The sequence below is a fragment of the Macaca mulatta genome, chromosome 13, assembly GCF_049350105.2.
Source record: "Macaca mulatta isolate MMU2019108-1 chromosome 13, T2T-MMU8v2.0, whole genome shotgun sequence".
Lineage (NCBI taxonomy): Eukaryota > Metazoa > Chordata > Mammalia > Primates > Cercopithecidae > Macaca > Macaca mulatta.
Window position 1 is genome coordinate 96180609 of NC_133418.1, and position 24830 is coordinate 96205438.

Consider the following 24830-nt stretch of genomic DNA (forward strand, 5'->3'; position numbering starts at 1 on the left):
ATAACTGGCTAGCCATATGCAGAAGACTGAAACTGGACCCCTTTCACCATATACAAAAATTAACTCAAGATGGATTAAAGATTTAAATATAAGACCTCAAACTATAAAAATCCCAGAAGAAAACCTAGGAAATACCATTCTGGACACTGGCCTTGGGAAATAATTTGTGACCAAGTCCCCCAAAGCAACTGCAACCAAAACAATGATTGACAAGTGGGACCAAAATAAACTAAAAAGCTTCTGCACAGCAAAATAAATTATCAACAGAATAAACAGACAACCTATAGAATGAGAGAAAATACAAACTATGCATCCAACAAAAGTCTAATATCCAGACTCTATAAGGAACTTAATTCAACAAGCAAAACACAACCGCATTAAAAATGGGCAAAGGACAAGAACAGACACTTCTCAAGAAACAAACATGCAGCCAACCAACGTATGAAAAAATGCTCATCACTAATCATTAGATAAATGTAAATCAAACCACATGATATTGTCTCACACCAGTCAGAATGGCCATTAATAAAAAGTTAAAAGATAACAGATGTCAGCAAGCTTGCGGAGAAAAAGGAATATTCAAACATTACTGGTGGGAGTGTAATTAGTTCAGCCACTGTGGAAAGCAGTGTGTAGATTTCTCAAGGAACTTGAAACAACCACAATTCAACCCAACAATCCCACTACTTTGGGTAGGTACAAAAAAAGACAAGCACTTGTATGTTAGTCACAGCACTATTCACAATAGCAAAGACATGTAATCAACCTAGATGTCCATCAACAGTGAACTGGATAAAGAAAATGTGGTACATATACACTATGGAATACTATGTGACCATAAAAAGGAAGGAAATCAGGTCCTTTGCAGCAACAAGGATGCAGCTGGAGGCCTTTATCCTAAGCCAATTAATGCAGGAAGAGAAAAATCAAATACCACATTTTCTCACTCATAAGCAGGAGCTAAACACTGGGTAAACATGGACATAAAGACAGCAACTGGGTACTACTAGAGTGGAAAGGGTGAGGAGGGGGGGTGTGAAATGAAAAACTCTATGCTCACTACCTGGAAGATCATTCATATACCAAACCTCAGCAATATGTAATTTACACATGGAACAAACCTGCACATGTACCCCCTGAACCTAGTAGCATATATAAATTACAACAAAAGTGAGCAAAGAACCCCTGTACATGGTATACAATGTGCTTCCTCAAAAACAAAAAACTCTAGATTGTTCTTAATTTAGAATGTTTTTAAGCACAATGTCTTTAAACACAATTTGTCCAATACCGAAAAAGAAAAATATTAAGTGATAGATTATGATTATGGCCAAAAGCTCTCTAATTCAAACTCCAGTAAATTAGTAAAAATGCTGGAAAAAGTTGATGTGACTGTGGGTGACTCTGGATTTGACTGATACCATGTCATGTATCAAAAAAAAAAAAAAAGGAATCTGAGTATTATCAAAAAAAAAATGTTCCTATGACATAAATGGGGAGTTTAATATTATTTTGAAAGTTTTTTTCCTTAGGAAACTTTTTTTTTTTTTGAGGCCACGTCTTGCTCTGTTGCCCAGGCTGGAGTGCAGTGGCGTGATCTCGGCTCACTGCAACCTCCGCCTCGTGGGTTCACACCATCCTCCTGCCTCAGCCTCCCAAGTAGCTGGGACTACAGGTGTGTGCCACCACACCCGGCTAGTTTTTTTGTATTTTTAGTAGAGATGGGGTTTCACAGTGTTAGCCAGGATGGTCTTGATCTCCTGACCTCATGATCCGCCCACCTCAGCCTCCCAAAGTGCTGGGATTATAGGCATGAGCCACAGCACCCAGCCAGAGAACTATTTTACTTTATTTTCATCAAGAGAATTATAAACATCGAGAGAGTTTGTAATTCTCTTTTCCCAGTGTCTGTTCTACCCATTTACTTTGCAAAAGAAAACAAAAGCCTAAACTATTCATTACATTCACATTCTTTTAGTAAGCCACTATTCAACAGGTCATACAGGAATTTTAACAATTTAAACATCTGAATCAAGAATGACTGACATAACTTAGGTTCCCTAAAACGGTATTTGATATACACCACAAATGCTGGAAACTTTGTGACTGAAAACAGAACTATCTAATGAGTTTGAGTGGTAATCACTTCTGAATTAAATAGACTTTCAACACTTGCTCAAGGAAAGTTCCTAAATTTAAAAGGAATTCTGATAATAGTTTTTATTAGATTTCTAGTTTTTATATATTTATGTTTACATCATACCTGAAATGAACACATCAAAGTTTCATCCACACTCATCATTCCACCAGCATTATCAAACTCGCCACAGTAATTTGGGGCTGAAAATAAGGTTACCAACTGTCGTTTAGCAAAAAATTCATATCCATCTTCCACCACCTGTTAAAGGAAATGTCAGAAGAAAAAACATCTATTGGTAAGTAATTCTGAACCATCTATACTAATTAAGATTAAGGTGGCAAAGACTGTGCCCCACCTTACCCTCAAACCACCCTGTTTTGTTTTGGAAGTTGTGATTTTTATTCTAAAACTTTGCTTAGAACATTAAAATTGGTGTGCCTTTTCTATAATGGCAACAATTTAGCTTAATTGGAATACTAAATTCATCACTCCTGAAAGCTTAAAAATCATGCCATTTGCAAGGCTCCCCACAAAACAAAATATACTAATAGGTATCATGACTACAGGGAGCTGGGACACTAAGTACTTTTATTTAAGTTTTAATTTAATTTTATTTTAATTAATCTACATGTGTTTTGGAGGGACACCAATTACTACTTTGATGAGGGCATTATAATCCAACTACAGAATCCTTCATTAAATGAGCAACAACCAGACAATGAAAGACTTTGCAAAGAGCTTACTTCTTGCTTTGCTTTTAAAATATCTATTATTATTTATTATATGGCTACATACTGAAAACATTACTGGCTACACACTGAAAATATTGCTAAGTTGAGTTTAATTTACACAGATCATGCTCCTTAAATTAACTGCCAACAGACTGTATTTTTATTTTTATTTTTAATTTTTTGAGATGGAATCTTGCTCTGTCACCCAGGCTGGAGTGCAGTGGTATGATCTCGGCTCACTGCAACCTCTGCCTCCCAGATTCAAGCCATTCTCCCGCCTCAGCCTCCCAAATAGCTGGGATTACAGGCACCCACCACCAAGCCCGACGAATTTTCGTATTTTTAGTAGAGATGAGGTTTCGTCATGTTGGCCAGGCTGGTTTTGAACTCCTGACCTCAGGTGATCTGCCCGCCTCAGCCTCCCAAACTGCTGGGATTACAGGCATGAGCCACCGTGCCTGGCCTTGATGAGTTAACATTTCTAGAACCAGTTGTCAATTTCTGAGTAATTTAAACAACTTTTCTCTCAGTCTACAAATTTGAGGTACGCAATAATATGTAAATATTTTATGTTTGTTTATGGTGGGCAAGATTATTTTTAAATTTATTTTAGAGATCCTTTAATTAGCAAAACTATCCTACACCACTTGCTAACACAAAAAAGCAATTACAAAGGCATTTACTTATTAAAATAACTCCTACCTCCGTACTAGAAACATGCTTCTGTTGAAATTACCTTATGGTACAATTTAGATGAACCTTTTCTCCTAAGACCACAGCCACATTATCTAATCCCTGTGACTCCTGACCGACAGAGCGCATGGTACTCATATTTTTAGTTGCTTCTGTGTGTTTTTGTGTGGAGACAGGGTCTCGCTCTGCTGCCTAGGCTGGAGTGCAGTGGCACAATCTTCGCTCACTGCAGTCACGACTTCCTGGGGCTCAAGAAATCTTCCCATCTCAGCCTCCTGAGTAGCTGAGACCACAAGTGTGTAGCACCATGCCTGGCTAATTTTTTTGTTATTTATTTATTTATTTATTTTTGAGACAGAGTTTCACTCTTGTTGCCCAGGCTGGAGTGCTACCGTGCAATCTCGGCTCACCGCAACCTCCACCTCTTAGGTTCAGGCCATTCTGCTGCCTCATCCTCCCATGTAGCTGGGATTACAGGCATGTGCCACCATGCCTGGCTAAGTTTGTATTTTTAGTAGAGATGGGGTTTCTCCATGTTTGTCAGGCTGGCCTCGAACTCCTGACCTCAGGTGATCCACCCGCCTCAGCCTCCCAAAACGCTGAGATTTCATGTGTCAGCCACTGCGCCCGGCCAATTTTTTGTATTTTTTGTAGAGACAGGGTTTCGTGTTTCACTGTGCTGCCCAGGCTGGTCACGCACTCCATGTTTTTAGTTCTTGGTTTGTTAGTTTGCTTACTTGTTCATTCTTTCAAATTTTCTTTTTTAAAGGCAATATTTGTAGAATTTGAGAGACAATATTTGAAAATAAGCACAATAGGAGGATTTTGGCAGTTTCTGGAAAACAGAAGACCAGCAAGCTAGTGTAGTTCAGAAACCTGATTTTTAAAAATCATCATTTATTTCTGAAAAGAGCAGTGAATAAAGATCTATGGCTGAAAAAAACTGATTATCAGGGGTCATTTTAGTTATGAAACTTAGCAATTCTGCCTTGTTATCTAATAAATAGAAGGCATATTTATCAAAATCATAAACACAGTTTTACTGATTTAAAAAACTGTTTGCTGGGCTGGGCGCGGTGGCTCACGCCTGTAATCTCAGCACTTTGGGAGGCCGAGGTAGGCAGATCACGAGGTCAGGAGTTCAAGATCAGCCTGGTCAACACAGTGAAACCCTGTCTCTACTGAAAATACAAAAACTAGCCAGGTGGGGTGGCGTGCGCCTGTAGTCCCAGATACTCAGGAGCTGAGGCAGGAGAATCACTTGAACCCGGGAGGCGGAGGTTGCAGCGAGCCAAGATGGTGCCACTGCACGCCAGCCTGGGCGACAGTGTGAGACTGTCTCACAAAACACCACCACCACCACCACCAACAAAATACTACTTTGCCAAACAACAACAACAAAATACTACTTTGTCAAAAGCAAAGGATGTGGGAACATGACCTCATTTCAACGGAACCACAAAAAAATCCTGCTAAATAAAAGTGGCATGTAATATACAATATGCAAAGAATGAAAAGCCAGGCACTTGTATCACTTAGGATCAAAGAAAGAGGCAGCAGCAGTGTGTGTCACGGGGAGTAAAGCTCCAGAAAAAAAGGGAAGTACTGTGGGACAGCATATACTTAATTAAATATGCTTTTATTAGTTAATTTATTCAACACTATGTGTGCATGATACAATATGCTACAATGTCAGCAACTGTACAAATCAACAGAGATTCAAAAACAAGTCGTAATCCCTTCCTTAGAGAGTATGCAACCTAGTGGTGGAGGACATAAAAGATAACCAAAAACCCTAAACTGTATAAATGTTTTTATAATGAAAAATTTCAAATATACACAAAAGTAGATCAAGAAGACTTGAATTAACTCCCATTAACTCATCAGCCTAATTCAATACCTTTCATGATTTTGCAACATTTGTTTCATTTATCTTCCCCCTCCCCCTTTCTCTCTGCTGATATTATTTTAAAGCAAATCTCAGGCATGTCATTTTACCTCTACACATTTGAGTATGCATTCCTGGAAAAACACAGACATTCTTCTTACATAACAATTAATGATTATGACACAGCTAAAATAATTGATACCGGCCAGGAGCAGTGGCTCACACCCATAATCCCAGCACTTTGGGAGGCTGAGGTGGGCAGATAACCTGAGGTCAGGAGTTTGACACCAACCTGGCCAGCATAGTGAAACCCTGTCTGTACTAAAAATACAAAAATTAGCTGGGTGTGGTGGCAGGCACCTGTAGTCTTAGCTAGTTGGGAGGCTGAGGCAGGAGAATCACTTCAACCCGGGAGGCAGAAGTTGCAGTGAGCAGAGATCGCGCCACTGCACTTCAGCCTGGGTGACAGACTGAGACTCGGCCTCAAACAAAAATAAACAATTAAAAGATTAAATAATTGATACCTATTACCGAGTCTACAATCAAATTTTCTTTTTTGAGACTGGGTTTCACACCCATTGCACGAGCTGGAGTGAAATGGTGCAATCTACACTCACTGCAACCTCCGCCTCCCGAGCTCAAGCGATTCTCCTGCCACAGCCTCCCAAGTAAGCTGGGACTACAGGTGCACACCACCACACCTGGCTAAGTTTTGTATCTTCTGTAGAGACGGGGTTTTGTCACGTTGCTCAGACTGGTCTCCAACTCCTGGGGCTCAAAGGATCCACCCACCTCAGCCTCCCAAAGTGCTGGAATTACAGGCATGAGCCACTGCACCCAGCCACAATCAAATTCTTCAATGGTCTAAAAAATGCTTTTTTAAAGTGTGGTTTGTTCTTATCAAAATCGCCATTATGCACAAAGACCATACAAAAATGAGGCTGGGCACAGTGTGCTCAGGCCTGTAATCTCAGCACTTTGGGAGGCCGAGACGGGCAGATCACTTGAGCTCAGGAGTTCAAGGCCAGCCTGGCCAACATAGTGAAACCGTGTTTCTACTAAAAATACAAAAATGAGCCAGGCGTGGTGGTGTGCGCCTGTAATCCCAGCTGTTCCGGAGGCTGAGGCAGGATTGAGCCTGGGAGGTGGAGGTTACAGTGAGCAGAGATCGTGCCAGTGCACTCCAGCCTGGGCAACAGACTGAGACTCTATCTCAAAAAAAAAAAAAAAAAAAAAGAAAAAAAAATCTAAATCATGTCTACAAAGCTTCAAAGCCTCACTGAAAATTTTGTTAGATTTGCTGTATACTACAAAAACACATTTTTTTTTTTTTTGAGACTGGGTCTGGCTCTTTCACAAGGGCTGGAGAGCAGTGGCATAAACATGGCTCACTGCAGCCTTGATCTCCTAGGCTCAAGCGATCCTCCCACCTCAGCCTCCCATGTAGCTGAGACCACAGGTATGCACCACCACACCCAACTAAATTTTTTATTTTTTTGTAGAGATGGGATCTCATTTTGTTGCCCAGGCTGGTCTCAAACTCCTGTGCTTAAGCAATCCATCTACCTCAGCTTGCCAAAGTGCTGGGATTATAGATGTGAGCCACCACGCCCAGTCCCCAAATATTTCTAAACATTTCCTCTTTTAGGGTGATAAAAGGTTAACAAATCATTAGATCGTTAAGTGTGAGATGCAGGAACTGGCTCTGCCGCCTCTCCTACTGCTTTCCTTGTACAACTCATTTAGGTTTCTTGGATATGTTTCCTCAAAACAAAATGAGAGGACTTATGTGAAGTTAACAAATAATAAACGTTTAAGAGTCCAGGTGTGGTGGCACACACCTATAGTCCCAGCTACTTGTGAGGCTGAGGCACGAGAATTGCTTGAACCCAGGAGGCACAGGTTGCAGTGAGCAGAGATTGCGCCATTGCACTCCAGTCTGGGTGACAGAACAAGATGCTGTCTGCCCTCCCCGTCTGCCCCCAAAAAAAGAAAGAAAAAAGAAAACACTTAAGAGTCTTATCTTTCATACCTGATGAGCTCGACAAATCAAATCTAAATCATGACGATTCAGAAATTTACTGACTACATCAGCTCCAAAAGTAAAGGAAACACCACGATCATTTTCTCCCCAGCCTTGCACATCCTTATCTGGATCAGACCATAGCAGATCACAGAGCAAACCTTTAAAGGACAGAAATACAGCAATTAAGAACAAAATTTACAGATTTATAGCACATCTACATCAAATTTCAGTTCCTCTCTGACCCTCTTACTTTTAACTAAACAATGACAATCACTTGCCCAGCCTATGTAACTCATATTTTTGTTAAAGCAACCATACAAATATAATCTTCCAGGGCCTCTTAAGGTAGTGCTTTCCAACCCTTTCCACATATAGGAAATATGTGTATGGCACTTATAGCACAATAATATATGGAAAACACTGTTCATCTTTTGTGTAGTTTCTCCATATGAATAACCAAAGAACCCAGCAGCATTTCCTCAATAGTTCATCCTTTCCTTACAGTTCCACTGTTTCTGAGCACCAGTCTATTCCGTTAGTCTATTTGATTCATCCCTGAGCCAGTAACAGACTAGAGCTTTTAAACAAGTCTTTATATTCGGCAGGGCTAGTATCCTCCATTTTTTTTTCTCTCAAGATTGTCTCAGTTACTTTTTGATCTTTTGTTCTTCCACATAAACATTAAAAACAATTTGCCTAATTCCATAAAAAACTCAATTGTGATTTCATTGGAATTGTATTTGATCTATAGATCACTTGAGGGGGAAAAAAAACCATTTTCTACTGAGGGCCTGAGGATTTTTTTTTAAATGTGGAAGAACAAAATCAGATCAGATCCTTCACTTTGGTAATGTCTGGAGCCTTGGAAAAGAGGTCACGGTTAAAAATATTTACCTGAGTATTGTTATCATATTAATGGTAATGGAAATCTTAAGAGGCACTCAGACCACCTTGGGAATACAAAGTGAGAAGACCAGTAAATGAATTCTGAGGACTCCAAACATTTAACAGGCAGGCAGGTGAGGGAGAATGAGCATAAGTATTGAGAAGGAATGATCAAGACAAAAGGCTTAGTAAAGGTATCCTGAAAGGGGAAACAACTGTCCTAAAGTAGGACATGTGCCATGAACAAGGGCAGTAGGACAAAGACCAAAAATGTGCCACTTACAATTAAATCATCAGAACTTAATGCAAGTTTCTTGGTGATTGAGGGTAACAGAGTGGGTAAAAGTCCAACTGTAGTGATATTAAAAGAAGGGTGGATGTTGAGATGATAGTGATTTTCTAAGAATTATAGTGGCTAAGATATATATATATATGTGTGTGTGTGTGTGTGTGTATATATATTTATTTGAGACGGAGTCTCAGGCTGGAGTGCAGTGGCGCAATCTCGGCTCACTGCAAACTCCACCCCCGGGTTCATCCCATTCTCCTGCCTCAGCCTCTTGAGTAGCTGGGACTACAGGCGCACACCCCACACCCAGCTAATTTTTTGTATTTTTAGTACAGACAGGGTTTCACTGTGTTAGCCAGGATGGTCTCAATCTCCTAACCTCATGATCCGCCTGCCTCAGTCTCCCAAAGTGCTGGGATTACAGATGTGAGCCACCGCGCGCGGCCGAGAATATATTTTTTAAAAAGTAAGTCAGTTTTAAGAATTTTAAAGAATCCATAAACATCACAGTATGGTTTAGGAGGGAAGGACATCTTCATTTTCAGTTACAGTACATCGTATCTTGACAGAGGCATTATAAAACCATCTGTAGAATTAGTGGCAATGTACTCAGTTTCTATCGTTGATATATCCCAAGCTTCCTGTATGATGTTTTAAGAAATTCACTAGCACACAAAATCCACTGGAACAGTCAGTCTCAAATCGTAAGCCCTTTCTGGTTGAAGCTGACTCTTTGAAAATATACACACACCCAGTGCTTAATAAAGCTCTCATACTTTCCAGCCTGTTTCCAGTAGAAAGCTAAGGTATTAAGAATCTATAATTTCAGTGTGACAATAACTGTATAAAATTAGAATACAGTTTAAGGTTTAGGAAATATGACAGTGTGGATGCATTAAAAAAATCAAATAATGGTAGCAACAACAATCTGGAATTCTTTAACCTTAACAGGGTCAAGATAAGAATTTCAGGCCGGGTACGGTAGCTAATGCCTGTAATCCTAGCACTTTGGGAGGCCAAGGTGGGCGGATCACCTGAGGTCAGGAGTTCCAGAGCAGCCTGGCCAACATGGTGAAACCCCATCTCTATTAAAAATACAAAAATTAGCTGGGCAGTGGCAGGTGCCTGTTATTCCAGCTACTCGGGAGGCTGAGGCAAGAGAACTGCTTGAAACTGGGAGGCGGAGGTTGCAGTGAGCTAAGATCGCGCCACTGCACTCCAGTCTGGGCAACAAGAGTGAAATTCCGTCTCAAAAAAAAAAAAAAAAAAAAAAAAGGTTTTCAGTCAAGGTTCATTGTTTAATGAGCTAGCATCGCAATCAACTAGACTGTTTCAAATAATGTATTAATTTATAAATTAAATTTCTGAATGTTGCAGACGCTATCAGAGATTAAAATAATCGTTTTCAGCATCTCAAAAACTTCTCATTAAAATATGCTAAAATAAAATATGCTAAAAATAGAAGCCTAGCATATCACACTTGAAATTTACATCTGAACTATAAACAAATTCTGAAGAATGACTAATACATATTTATATTATACCTTATTTTAAAAAAAGCACTTTGGGTGTTTTTTGAAAGACAGGGTCTCACTCTGTCACCCAGGCTAGAGTGCAGGAGCACAATCACAGGTCACTGCAGCCTCAACTTCCTGGGCTCAAGTGATCCTCCTGCCTCAGCCTCCTGAGTAGCTGGGGCACCACCACAGGTGGCTAATTAAATTTTTTTTTTCTCTCTCTCTGTAGAGGTGGGTGTTATGTTGCCCAGGTTGGTCTCGACTCCTGGCCTCAAGTGATCTTCCTGCCTTGGCCTCCCAAAGTGCTGGAATTACAAGCACGAACTAGTGCACAAGGCCTAAAAACAGCATTTTAAATAAAATACTATTTAAATACTAGTTTCTATTATATCAAGTCAAATGTATTCTATAATGACAATAAAAAACTGTGATAAAATGCATACTTTTAAAAATAATCAACACAAGTCGTGTTATGTAAAAAAGCTCAACGCAGGCCAGAGCAGTGGCTCACGCCTGTAATCCCAGCACTTTGGGAGGCCAAGGCGGATGGATCACGAGGTCGAGAGATCAAGACTATTCTGGCCAACATGGTGAAACCTCGTCTCTACTAAAAATACAAAAAATTAGCCGGGCGCAGTGGTGGGTGCCTATAGTCCCAGCTACTCAGGAGGCTGAGACATAAGAATCACTTGAATCCAGGAGGCAAAGCTTGCAGTGAGCTGAGATTGCGCCATTGCTCCCCAGCCTGGTGACACAGAAAGACTCTGTCTCAAAAAAAAAAAAAAAAGCTTATAACACAATTTATTACAACATACAGTGTATTACATGGCTACTGACATCAGAGGATCTATACCATTTATAATGGTTGATGTGTAGTGCTGAGTAGCATTTTTTGTGGTGGTTGTTTCTTTTTTTTTTTTTTTTTTTTGAGATAGTTTCACTCTGTCACCCAGGCTGGAGTGTAGTGGTGTGATCTCGGCTCACTGCAACCTCTTGTCTCCCGGGTTCAAGTGATTCTCGTGCCTCAGCCTCTTGAATAGCTAGGATTACAGGTACGCACCGCCATGCCCAGCTAATTTTTGTTATTTTTAGTAGATATGGGGTTTCGTCTTGTCTGGTCAGGCTGGTGTTAAACTCCTGACCTCAAGTGATCCTGACCACCTCAGCCTTCCAAAGTGCTGGGATTACAGGCGTGAGCGCCACTGCTCCCAGTCTTCCCACAGATTTCCAATGTAATTTTCACAAAACTGACCACAGGTCTCTAGAGCCTTAAGAGCTCTAAAAATTTAAGCCAGGTACAGCCCATGCCTGGAGTCCTAGCTACTCAGAAGCTGAGGCAGGAGGATTGCTTGAGCCTAGGAATTCGAGTCCAGCCTGGGCAACAAAAAGAAATCCCTCCCACATCCCCTTGAAAAAAAGCTCTAAAAATTTGAAATAGAGGATGCAGAAAATAACAAAAAACTACTAGACAATTCAAAAGAAGGTAGTTGTATCCTTGCCTAAGAAGCAAAGAACAGATTATTTTAGTTAAAAAACTTTTGGCTAATTTAACAAGTTTTTGAAAAACAACCAATGCCAGGATGAACGAGGGAATTTAGAAAAATAGATGAGGACTCAATAGCAAAATATTTTTTTGTGATCAAATAAGGGTGACAGAACCATATTATGACTATAAATAAAAAGGTTCCACATTTTGAGGATCAGTGCAAAGTGAAAAATTTTGTATTACTGCAAATAAAGTAATCTGCAGCTGGCTTACTGACTATAAAAAAAACTCTTTTATTTATTACATAAACCAATCCTACTTCCGCTAAATGTAATCAGGTTCAAATATGACAACACTTTACACGAAATAATTAAACTATAGAGAGCTATACTTACCTGTATCAGGGACATCAGTAGGTCTCATAATTCTCCGAATCTGCTCCATAGATTGCAGGTCTGGTGACAATCCTAAAAATAAAAAGATGAGACATAGTACTGATAGCTAAAAATTTCAATATTTTAGTAGTCACTGAATAAAAAGCATACAATCAAAATAGATTCACCATGTGAAATCAAAGATACTGAAAAGTGTCCCATTTAATGTCTTTTTTGTTGGGGACAGAGTCTTACTCCATCACCCAGGCTAGAGTGCAGTAGCGTGATCTCAGCTCACTGCAACCTACACCTTCTGGGTTCAAGCGATTCTCCTGCCTCAGCCTCCCAAGTAGCTGGGACTATAGGCGCACGCCACCACACCCAGCTAATTTTTTGTATTTTTAGTAAAGACGGGGTTTCACCATGTTGGCCAGGCTGGTCTCGATCTCTTGACCTCATGATCCGCCTGCCTCGGCCACCCAAAGTGCTGGGATTACAGGCATGAGCCACCGCGCCTGGCTCCTTTTAACGTCTTAAAGGGCAACATAGTGTTATTAGGAATCCCACTCTGATACAATAAAGCATTATAATTTTTTTTTCCATTTTTCCCTACTAGGGAAAAGAAATTCCTTTGTATTTCAAAAGACTTCCTAAGGAAAAAAAAACCCACCATTCTTTTTTCCAATCATTCCCTGGCCTTCATAGAAACATAATCAACTGCAACCCTTCCTACCACTTTTGCCAGTTCTTACCACTAATCTTAAACATTTCAACTTCTAAGTGAAAGTGCCCCACTTGGTTCCCTAAGACTAAGACCTTCTTCTCACATCCCACTCCAACATGTTCATTATCTTCATGAAGTCACAAACTACTGATTAGAAGGATTAACAGGAAAAGCTCATAAAAATACTTTGCAATCTTTAAAGTGGTATATAAGCTACTATTCCTCTCTGGTAGGCAATCCAAGTATCATCACAAGGAATGAAGCTAAACATTCATATCCATACTGCTACACTTCTATCCTTAGCTAGACTAATGTACACAAACTACAATTCATTACGTGTTTAGTATCTACTGGAAAACATATTTCAATTAATACAGTGAATTATGTTCTGCCAGAGAATAAACCATTTATTACCTCAGACCTAGGCAAGTGCATCTAGCTTTTCAGCGTTTTTCCAGTTTAATTCTTCCCATATACTGATGAAAAACTAATTTTCTTAACACTATTTCCATTAAATTACTTCCCTGTACAAAAACCCAATATGGTTATTAAATCATTCATCAAACTCCTTTGCTCAATATTCAAATCTCCACAATCTGATCCCATCATTTCCCAGCATGTACTTGACCTTCTATCTAGTCAGGCCAGTTCTTACACACTCCCTAAACTAGCAACAAAGAGTGTCTCAAGTCCTTTTAACTTCTCCAAAGTCTATTTATCCTCTAAAACCCATGCCTCCATATACGTATGTGCTCACTCTTTCTTCCTCCTGACTTCTCATAATTAGTGTCTTAGTAAGTTCTGACATATTAAGTACCTTTTATTATTCAATTATGTTCCATAAATATCTTAGCAACAGGTTTTTAACTCTTCAAGATCGTCAGATCATACATTATCTACATATTTTCATGGCATCTAGCCAGGTGTTAGACATATACATTAATTTTTCAAATAAACTTTCAAAATAAACTTCAAGCTTATTTCATAAGCCATACAGAGTAACTTACCAATCTACCAAAAATTATTTTATTTTATTGTTAACACTAAAGCAAACATACTATATGAAGCCTAGAATTCTTGATATATGTTAATATTAAACTCAATTTTATTTGGATTCTGATGAAAGATTTCAATATGGGCAGAAAGATAACGATCCTCTCATTTTCTTTTTTTTCTTTTTTTTTTTTTTCCTTTTTGTGGAGAACGGGGTCTCGCTATATTACCCAGGCAGGTCTCGAACTCCTGGGCTCAAGCTATCCTCCCGCCTCTGCCTCCCTGAGAGCTGGGATTACAGGCGTGAGCCACCGCGCCCGGCGATCCTCTCATTTTCACTAACAAATAGCAGGGGTGTCTTTCTGTTAAAACTTGAGGCAAAGGAGACTTTCTCAAACAACTCTAGTTATCCTCTTTATATGTGAAACTGTATTTAAAGAAGTATTACATTTTCATTTATAAATAAATTTCTAATTATTAAAAGAGGTTTAGCCATGCTTAAAACGGTTTTAATCACTTGAGTTTTCACACCAGCACTGCTTTGTTTTCCACAGTCTCTTAATTATTATAGGTATTCTCCGAATAATAGAAGAATACAAAAAATCTGTAAGGTAAATTTACTAGTCTACCTCCATGACAACAGAAGATCTTCTCATCCACAATGGCTGCTATAGGCAGACAGTTAAAACAATCAGTGAAGGTCTTCCACAATTTAATATTAAATCTTCGTTTGCCTATAAAAAGAACAGATAGAATGAATTTAAAAATCTAAAACTGTTCTCATCAGTTATCTCAAAGCCACAGGATTATGAATGATTTCAATTTTCTTCTTCATGTTTATCTATAAAGAACTTTTTCTATAATGCATAAATATTATTTACATACTTTTAAAAAGGCAACAACTATAATAAACATTCAATACCTTCAGTAAAGTTACCAAGACTTCAAAGATTGTGCTGGGGGGTAGGGGTGGGATGGGAAGATGTTGGTCAAAGAATACAAAGTATCAGTTGGGTAGTAGGAATAAACAGAAGATCTATTGTATAACATAGTGACTACAGTTAACACTATATTGTATCCTTGTAAAACACTAAATTTTAAGTGTTGTTTTCTCTCAAAATGCTAACTTTTTGAGGTAATGCATATGTTAAATCAGCTAGATTTAACCATTCTGCAATGTATATATACTTTAAGATATCATGCTGTACATTATAAATACATACAATTTCTGACAACTTAAAATAAACCTAATCAAATTTAACACTTAAAAAACAAAACCCAAAGACTGTGCTAGGTGTTTTATGAAATACATCAAACAATTTTTGTCTTTTAAGATCACTATAATACAGCAATTTTTAAACAGTCTAATAGGCTCTTGGCTCATTTTTTTCCCTTCAATATGTGGACTAAATACCTAGCCAAACAAGCAAGCAGAAGTGAAAGGGTGCCTCTGGAAACTGTCCATTTTAACACTAATGCATTGAGTAACACAGTATAAACTTACTGCCAAGGAAGGAAAATTTCCAAGTGTTTAACTGGTATTCTCTCTTGTGTGAATTACAACTTGGCATTATAGGAAGTATAAATAGAGGCACAAAGGCTATAATTTTCCTATAGCCTAGCATAAAAAGCTACGACAAAGACAACCTCAAGTGTATGTTCACCTTTTTAGAGTTACTCAATTTTTCTGAATTTGGTAATAAGGTACAACTACTAAGCTAGGGAAGGGATGAAAGACACAAGTACTAACTTCCTGTGCTTTTATGCCGCCACCTGCCCCTTAATGAGTAAGTACATAACTCAAAGCACTGTTTACAAGTTGCTCTCCCATACATTATTTCATTTGATGTCATTTCTACCCCCAAGGACATTCTTGCCCATCTTTTATCCTTTAAAAATATACCTCCATTTCTGATGTAGCTTTAGGAAGAATGTTGTAGTTTGATGTACTCCAACCCATTTCCTCTGTTAGTCTAAGTAATTCAAACCACACACTACACCTCAGAAATAAAATACAATATAAAATCAAACACATAATAATTTCTATTAGAATGTAAGCTCATGGCCGGGCGCAGTGGCTCACGCCTGTAATCCCAGCACTCTGGGAGGCCGAGGTGGGTGGATCACCTGAGGTTGGGAGTTCAAGACCAGCCTGACCAACACAGAGAAACCCCATCTCTACTAAAAATACACAATTAGCCAGGCAAGGTGGTGCGTGCCTGTAATCCCAGCTAACCAGAAGGCTGAGGCAGGAGAATCGCCTGAACCCGGGAGGTGGAGGTTGCAGTGAGCTGAGATCGCGCCATTACACTCTAGCCCAGGTGATAAGAGCGAAACTTCGTCTCAAAAAAAAGAAAAGAAAAAAGAAAGGCTATTTTCATTAAGCACTGGAAGCCTGATAGAGCCTTTTTTCACTACAAGGACATACAATCCCAGCTAGGCTGATGACCTGCTATTTGGGTGGACAGGTAAGGCCAATCAGTGCTGGATAAACACTTGGGGGGAAAAAAAAAAAGAATATAAGCTCCATGAGAACAGAGATAATCTGTATTGTGTCTTGCTTCATGCACTGTGTTCACAATCGTGCCTGGCACATATAACACACCCTCAAACTTCGTCAAATCATTATGTAAATCAAGGAGATATGAGTTTGAATAGGTCTCTAACATAATTAAGGACTGAAAAAAAGCAAAAATAGATTCTAATAGGGAAGACAGCAATAAAAAAAAGAATTCAATTTGAAAATTATAATTGATTCTAATTAACCAAACATATACTTACTCCCGTACTCTAATAAAACCAAAAGACCAAATTTGAATCTAGTAGGGTATTTTAATAATAACACTTGGAAACATACAATACCAAACCGGTGATTTCCTACTAATGAAAAAGAGAGTAAAATAAGGATACCCCAGAGTATTCAGTATCTTTGTCTTCCAAGGTTTATAGACACATATTTAAATTCTAATAATATTAAACTGACTTTTAAAGAGTTTCACAGAATTTCTCAATAATTCTGATGACACAGGACTAATAGAGCTTCTGTCATACCACAAGAATGCTGAGAGCTAAAACCTTAATGGACACTAGAAAACCAAGGGCCACTGTCTACGGTGACTTCTGTTTCACCTGAATAGTTTCTAAATAAACTAATTTTAAAAGAGCCTCTTCAGCCAGGTAAGCTGCAGCCAGTCAATCTGAAACATGACCAAGGAGATCTCAAGGAACCAATTTAATTAGTAACATGTTTCCCAGTTTCAGGTTCCTCTTCCTGGCCTATGCCTGATAGATCTTATTTTGAAAAAACTCTGAATCAAAGGAATTCTTTTGAACCGGAAAATAATTAGGCAATATTTCCATAAATTACTTTTCTACGTCTTTATTTTCACTTACACTCATCATAGAATCCATAAATGCGATTGATGCTAGCACACTCATGGTTTCCTCTTAAGAGAAAGAAGTTCTCTGGATATTTGATTTTATAAGCCAATAGCAAACAAATGGTTTCCAAAGACTGCTTTCCTCTGTCCACATAATCTCCTAAGAAAAGATAGTTGGCTTCTGGTGGGAAACCTCCATATTCAAATAATCTCAGTAAATCCGTATATTGTCCATGAATATCTCCTAAAAAGAGAAAAAGTCAGTTTTAGAAAAACTGGTTACTGTTATAAGCAGCTTCTATGAAATGATTCCCAATGTTCACATCCTGTGTAATCCTCCCCTGCCCTTGAGTATGGGCTATATTTAGTGACTTCTAACAAGCAAAAGTGAGATGGGCTGTAACTTCCAAGATTAAGTTACAAAAGACTGTGACTTTCATCTTGCTTGCACTCTCTCACCTTCTTCCATGCTCGCTGATGAAACCAGCTGTCTAATGAAGCATCCCACGTAGCAAAGAACTGAGGGAGGCCTCTGACCAACAGCTCATTTGGAACTGAGGCTCTTAGTCCATCAGCCTATAAGGAACTGAATCCTTTCACAGTTCAACCTTCAGATGACTGCAGCCCGAGATCACGCCTTAATTGGAGCCTTGTGAGAGACCCAGAGCCAGAGGACCCACTAAGCTGTTCCTGAATTCCTGACCCACAGAAATTGTGAGATGGTAAATTAATGTTGCTGTAAGCCACAAAGTTTTGGAATGATTTATTATACAACAATAGATAACTAAAACAATCTTATTATCTGGTAGTTTAACTTACGTCACTTTTTAACGCCAAATATGGAGACAAATAGTAAAACTTTAGAAATACGTAGTACAAATAACTTCTATTACCTTCAAGTTATTTCTATATTACATTTTAAAGAAACCTTCAAAGAATACTTTAATACTTAATTCTAATTTTAAGATCACCTCTATGACTACATTTGCTTCATTTAAGTTTATACAGGGGACTGATTACTTTCCCCAAATTCTGAACTACTACCTCTTACTTAAAGGTATGATATTCTAAGTTCATTGATCCATTCAACAAACATTTACTGGCTCATGCCTATAATCCCAGCACTCTGGCTCATGCCTATAATCCCAGCACTCTGGGAGGTCGAGGTGGGTGGATCACCTGAGGTCAGGAGTTCGAGACCAGCCTGGCCAACATGAAGAAACCCTGTCTCTACTAAAAATACAAAAAATCAGCTGGGCATGGTGGCACACGCCTGTAATCCCAGCTACTCAGGAGGCTGAGGCAGAAGAATCACCTGAATCCGGGAGCTGGAGGTTGCAATGAGCCGAGATCATGCCATTGCACTCCAGCCTGGGCAACAAAAGTGAAACTCTGTCTCAAAGAAAAACCAACCAACCAACCAATCAACCAACCAAAAAACAAACATTTGCTTAGCTAGTATTTCTTATTTGCTGGGCACTGTAAAAAAGCCACTGTAAAACTTAAAAGAATACAAGTTATAAAGTAGCATAATCTTCAAAACAAATTTAAATAACATAAAAGTTAGAAGACACAGATGTTGCCATACTGACCCTCTAAATTATACACCTATTTTTCTCTAACCAGTGTAGTAAAATGCCCTTTTCTTGACATCCTTGACAACATTAAACATCAATCTTTGGTTTTCTTTTGTAATCTGACTAGAGTTGGAGACTTGTTTTAAATTGCACATCACTGATTACTAAAGAGGCTGAGGTCCTTATGCTTACTGGCCATTTGAATTTCTTCTAACATCTTCCTCTTCCTATGTTACTTTTATATACTACTGTCTTTCTCTTATTTATTTCTAAGAACTCTTTATATATTATAAATAGAACTCCTTTTATCTCTTGTATATATAGCAAGTACTTTCATCTTGTCTGTAACTTGTCATTTTTATAAGTTTCAATTTTTATACACTTTTATTTAGTAAAGCCTACTGATCGGTTTTATACAAAATTTTCAGAAAATGTTTTCTCTATATCATCCTCAATGTAAACATGGGAGGAAAAACATGATTCGAAAGAGTTGTTTCCAACTTTACCCATTTACATACCACAAATTTTCAGCGGTGCTTCCAATTCCAAAAGAATAGGCTGGCTGAGAAAGATCTCCCGAGACTTGATACATAAGCCCCGAACTTCTGCTTCAGTCATCTGCACAATCTTTCCTGGACGACATCCTCGTACTGACAAACAATAAATAAAACAGTCAGTTTTCTAAAATTTACTCATATAATAATCTTTTACAAAGAGTCATGCCCATATTTTAAAAATCAGAAAACTCACACAGGCAGCAAACGACCCTATTTGGCCCCATGGTTTAAAATAATGTTATTCTATGATCTTTGACTTCTATTTTCAATGTTACTGGCTCCTGATGATGCTCCTTAAGTCTGCTGTTGATGAAATGCAGTCCTGTTTTTTGCTGTACTGTGGCCATCCTGGGGCCTAGTAGCCAAAGAGACCTAAAAGATTTCAAGGCCGAGCGCAGTAGCTCACACCTGTAATCCTAGCACCTTGGGAGGCTGAGGCGGGCAGATCACCTGAGGTTGGGAGTTCAAGACCAGCCTGATCAACATGGAGAAACCCCATCTCTCCAAAATACAAAATTAGCCAGGTGTGATGGTGCATGCCTGTAATCCCAGCTAATCGGGAGGCTGAGTCAGGAGAATCGCTTGAACCTGGAAGGCGAGGCTGCAATTAGCTGAGATTGCCCCATTGCACTTCAGCCTGGGCAAGAAGAGCGAGACTCCGTCTCAAAAAAAAAAAAAAAAAAAAAAAAGGTTTCGGAGCCCGCACCCTTTAAAGTGTGGCCTGTTTTCTTATCCTGCATCTAGTAGGATGTCAGAATAGCATCATTAAGAACAACGTGCTATGAAGAAAAGGAGATTAAATTGTAATTTTTAGTAGGTGATTTAGCTTCACACTTTCTTGGAATGTTACCAGCAGTCCCCAAAATTTTAGCTACTGCTATCTCCACTTTCTGATCAAAACAAATACAAAAAAGATATCAGCTATGTATTAAAATTTAACATATTGTTAATATTCCCAATAGAGCATTATATTAAAACCTCTAAAGGCTATTTAGATGGACTGAGGCATTTTTGCATTACTGAACCATAAGATAATATGGTTTCCAGTAACTTGTGGGATGAAAGGGAGTGGAATGGTGCATGGAGAAAGAGAGGAGTTCCTTACTTGCTCCACTGAACTCAACTTGTAATCATTTTCTCTCATCACCATCTCCCCGACTCCCTTTAACCTTAAATTTACTGCTGAGCTCTCATTTAATCTTAAGTGAAAGGGCATTTAAGAAAAGAAAATAGGCTGGGAGCAATAGCTTGCACCTGTAATCCCAGTACTTTGGGGGGTCAAAGCGGGAGGACTGCTTGAAGCCAGGAGTTCGAAACCAGCCTGGGCAGCAAAGCAAGGCCCTGTGTCAACAAAAGACTTTTTTAAAAAACAGAATTAGCCTAGCATAGTAGCAGAGTTGCTTGAGGCCAGGAGGTTGAGGCTGCAGTGAGCTATGATGGCACTAGGGCATTTCAGTTTTGGTGACAGAGCAAGACCCTGTCTCTGCAAAATAAAAATAAAGGCTGGGCATGGTGGCTCACGCCTGTAATTCCAACACACTGGGAGGCCAAGGTGGGCAGATCACTTGAGCTCAGGAGTGAAAGGTCGCCCTGGGCAACATGATGAAACCCCATCTCTACCAAAATACAAAAAAATTAACTGGGCATGATGGTGCATGCTTGTGGTCCCAGCTACTCAGAGGCTGAGGTGGTTCACTTGACCCCAGGAGGCGGAGGCTGCAGAGAGCTGAGATTGTGCCACTGCACTTCAGCCTGGGTGAGTGAGACCCCATTTCAAAAGTAAAGTAAAATAAAATAAAAGTCCATATATTTCCTGCTAAAAATTGCTGATTCCTTTGTCAGGTCAATAAGAGGCTTAAAAAAAAAAAAAAAAAAAAGGCCTCCACATGCAAAAGTTATATATTCCATTAATATGTTAATATAAAAGCAAAAAGGAGGCAATAAAGAGGAGACACAGATAACATTCAAATGTGCTTTAGCAAATATGCTAGTTTATAAGACCATCCCTGAAATTCAAAACAATGATCCAGCAGAACTGCTTTTATTATGAGAACTGACGTCGTTTCTTTAGTGCTCATTCTCAAATATCAATTACCTACTTCTGATGCACATTTGGGGTTTTCTAACACCAAAAAGACATCTCAGCTTTAGTTTTAAATGTGGAAGATTTTAGTTTAAGAAAAAAAAAAAAATGTGGCCGGGCGCGGTGGCTCACACCTGTAATCCCAGCACTTTGGGAGGCCGAGGTGCATGGATCACCTGAGGTCAGGAGTTTGAGACCAGCCTGGCCAACATGGTGAAGCCTTGTCTTTACTAAAAATACAAGAATTAGCCGGGAGTGGTGGCGGGTGACTGTAATCTCAGCTACTTGGGAGGCTGAGGCAGGAGAATTGCTTGAACCCAGGGGGTGGAGGTTGCAGGGAGCTGAGATCGTGCCATTGCACTCCAGTCTGGGAGACAGAGCAAAACTCTGTCTCAAAAAAAAAAAAAAAAAAAGTATTTGCCTTGGAAGAATTAAAGGTCTCAGACTGCTTTCAGACAACAAACACACAGCTAAAAGTACTTACAAACTGTATTAACTCATTCAACAAATGCTTGAGAGCCTACTACGTATCAGTTGTTCATAGAGATAATAGCAATGAACAAGAAAAACAGTAAATTATCAAAACTTAGTTGTAACTTGACTACTAAGTCAAAAGACTAATGTGAGTCACTTCAGTATGTCAATTTAAAACATTCAAATGACAGTGGTGAATATTTTACCTAGTATTTATTTTACTCCCTCTGTATAATTTTGACTTCTCAAGTAATTGTGTAACTAACATTTTTACAGAGCTATAAAGTGCTTCAACTCGTAAGTCATGCAAATCCACAGAAACTAAAAATTTACCAAAACAAAAAACAAAAACACACTGCACAGAAACTTTGACTGTAGGATGCACATTTCTCCCTTAATTAATATTTCTGAAGTTGTGAGACTCTTGCAATTAAAAGCTTCTTACAATTATAATTGGCAGTCCCCCCCCAACTTAGTGGCACATAAAAGTGTATTTAATAATCAGTCACATCTGAAGAATTGATGAATGCAGTTAGAGAAGCTAAACGTTTTCCCAATGTTTAAAACTCTGATGAGTTTTAGAAATTAGAAATAAATTAGCCAAAGGTTGGACAGAATAAGGCAGATGTCTCAGGGCAATCCCAGCTGTCTTCCAATTCAAAAGTCCTGCTCCTTTATGTACTCTCAAGAGTTCTGAAAAAAGGAAGAAATCATCCAGGCAACCTGTTACATAGGGCAACTAGACTGCTATCGCAGCATCCATGAGGGATTCCAGTGTTTGGATATCTGAACTTTGCTGGATTTTAAGACACTATAAATCGGCATACTTCATTAGGTACAAAGCACCTTCACATCAATCATTTCATTCAATCCTTTTCACACTCCAGGATCTGAAAAGGGAAGCGATTATCTCCACTGCACAATGACAGAGATTAAATAACTCGCATAAGATCACAGTGCCCAGGTTTTATAAGACTGATGGGAGTGAGAAGCAGCAGAGAAGGATTCAGAATCAGTCTTCTAACTCAAAGGCCAGTACTTTTTCCACTTCACCACGTAACATTTTTGGATCAAAAATTTCCTAGAAATTTTCAGCATGTTGTAATTTCAGACCAGATAAAATCCCATTATAGCAAATATCTACCATACTTATTACTGTTTAGAAAATATTTTAACATTTTACATACATATAGTATACTAACTTTACGGGTGTAACTCAATGAATTTTAAACTATCTATATACCTGAGTAACCACCATCCAGATCAAGATACAGAATGCTTCCTGCAACCCTGAAGATTCCCTTGTGCCCTAACCATGACAGTAATGCCTAAGGTTACTATCCTTACTGCTACCAGTATATATTGATTTGATATATTTATGAATTAGACTTTTAGACAAAAAGAAACATGAGAATGCTCTTTTGCTCATTATTGCATCTGTGACACACACCCATATAATTGTGTTTAACAGTCACTTGAAATACAAGCTGAGAATCCCTAATCTGAAATCCAAAATGCTCCAAAACCCAAAACTTTTCTAGTGCTAATATGATGCTCAAACAAAATGCTCACTGGAGCATTTCAGATTTCAGATTATCCAATTAGGGATGCTTAACTGGTAAGTATAATGCAAATATTCAAAAATCTGAAAAAATCCAAAATCCAAACACTTGGGGTCCCAAGCATTTTGGATAAAAAATATTCAATCTGTATTCCATTGTATGAATATATGACAGTATCTTTACTACTCTATTTGGATTATTTCAAGTTTGGGGCTATTACAAATGCTATGAATAGCCATGGACATATTTATCTTAGGCATGTATATAACAAAGCAGTAGAACTTCTCAGGTCACAGAGAAGGCTTATTTTATTAAGTAGCAGACACCATCAGTTTCCCAAAGTGGCTATACCAATTCATAATCCTCCTAACACCATTGCTCCACATCTTTACCGATACTGCAAATTATCAGTATTTTAAATTTTAGTCATTTTGTTGGGTGTATGGTGGTATTTGTTGGATTTAATTTGATATCCCCAAGGACGAAAGTTGTTGAGTACCCTTTTTCTTTTTCCTTTTTGAGATGGAGTCTCACTCTGTCACCCAGGCTGGAGTGTAGTGGCATGATCATGGCTCACTGCAACCTCCTCCTCCCCGGTTCAAGGATTCTCCTGCCTCCTGAGCAGCTGGAATTACAGGTGCACACCACCACGCTCAGCTAATTTTTGTAGAGACAGGGTTTCACTATGTTGCTCAGGCTCATCTCGAACTCCTGACCTCAAATAATCTGCCCACCTCGGCCTCCCAAAGTGCTGGGATTACAGGCGTGAGCCACCGCGCCTGGCCATTGAGTATCTTGTTCATGTGCTTAATAGACCATTTAGGTTATCCTTTTCTTTTTTTTCTTTTTTTTTTTGACAAGTCCATTTTAAGTCTTTTGTTCATTCTTTAAAACTGGACTTTTTCCATCTCTTAACGCTATCTTTTGATGAACAGAAGTTCTTTAATGAATTTAAATCTTACAACATCTTAATTTACTCAATCTTTTTTTGGTTAAGGCTTTTTGCATCTTATTCAATAAATGTTTGCCTCCTCTAAAGATATTTCCTTATGTTTCCTTCCAGATATTTTATTGTTATAGCCCACTTCATTCTATAACCCATCTCAAATTAATTTTGTGCATGGTTTGATGTAAAGGTCAAGGTTTTTATCCAAGCAGCTATCCAGTTGATTCAGCACCATTTATCATAAAGATCATCCTTTTCCCCAGTGAACTGCAATGGCAGCTTTGTAGAAAAATCAGGTGACCATACAGGAACAGGTCTGTTTCTAGCCACTTATATAGCTCATTACCCCATTTGTCTATTTTTTCATCAATACCACAATGTCTTAATTACTATAGCTTTTTACAAAGTCTCGGTATCTAGTAATACAAACATCCCAATTTTGTTATTTAGATTTTCCTTTTGAACTTTCAAATATGTTTTAAAATTGGCTTGTGTCTATCCCCTC

The 24830-nt window shown here is 38.7% G+C and overlaps 2 protein-coding genes across 5 annotated transcripts in view; both read right to left on the reverse strand.

Moving 5' to 3' along the window:
- Window positions 1-24830, reverse strand: part of WDR43 (WD repeat domain 43) — a 259278-nt gene that overhangs the window by 156563 nt on the left and 77885 nt on the right. The window lies entirely within an intron of this gene.
- PPP1CB (protein phosphatase 1 catalytic subunit beta) overlaps window positions 1-24830 on the reverse strand; it is a 51579-nt gene that overhangs the window by 6998 nt on the left and 19751 nt on the right. For all 4 annotated transcript variants that reach the window (XM_015111926.3, XM_077958421.1, XM_077958420.1 and 1 more), the window contains 6 exon segments: window positions 19222-19353; window positions 17140-17370; window positions 14376-14480; window positions 12051-12122; window positions 7485-7636; window positions 2264-2398 (listed from right to left, as the gene is read on the reverse strand). In XM_015111926.3, coding sequence (XP_014967412.1) covers window positions 2264-2398; window positions 7485-7636; window positions 12051-12122; window positions 14376-14480; window positions 17140-17370; window positions 19222-19353 — 827 coding nt within the window.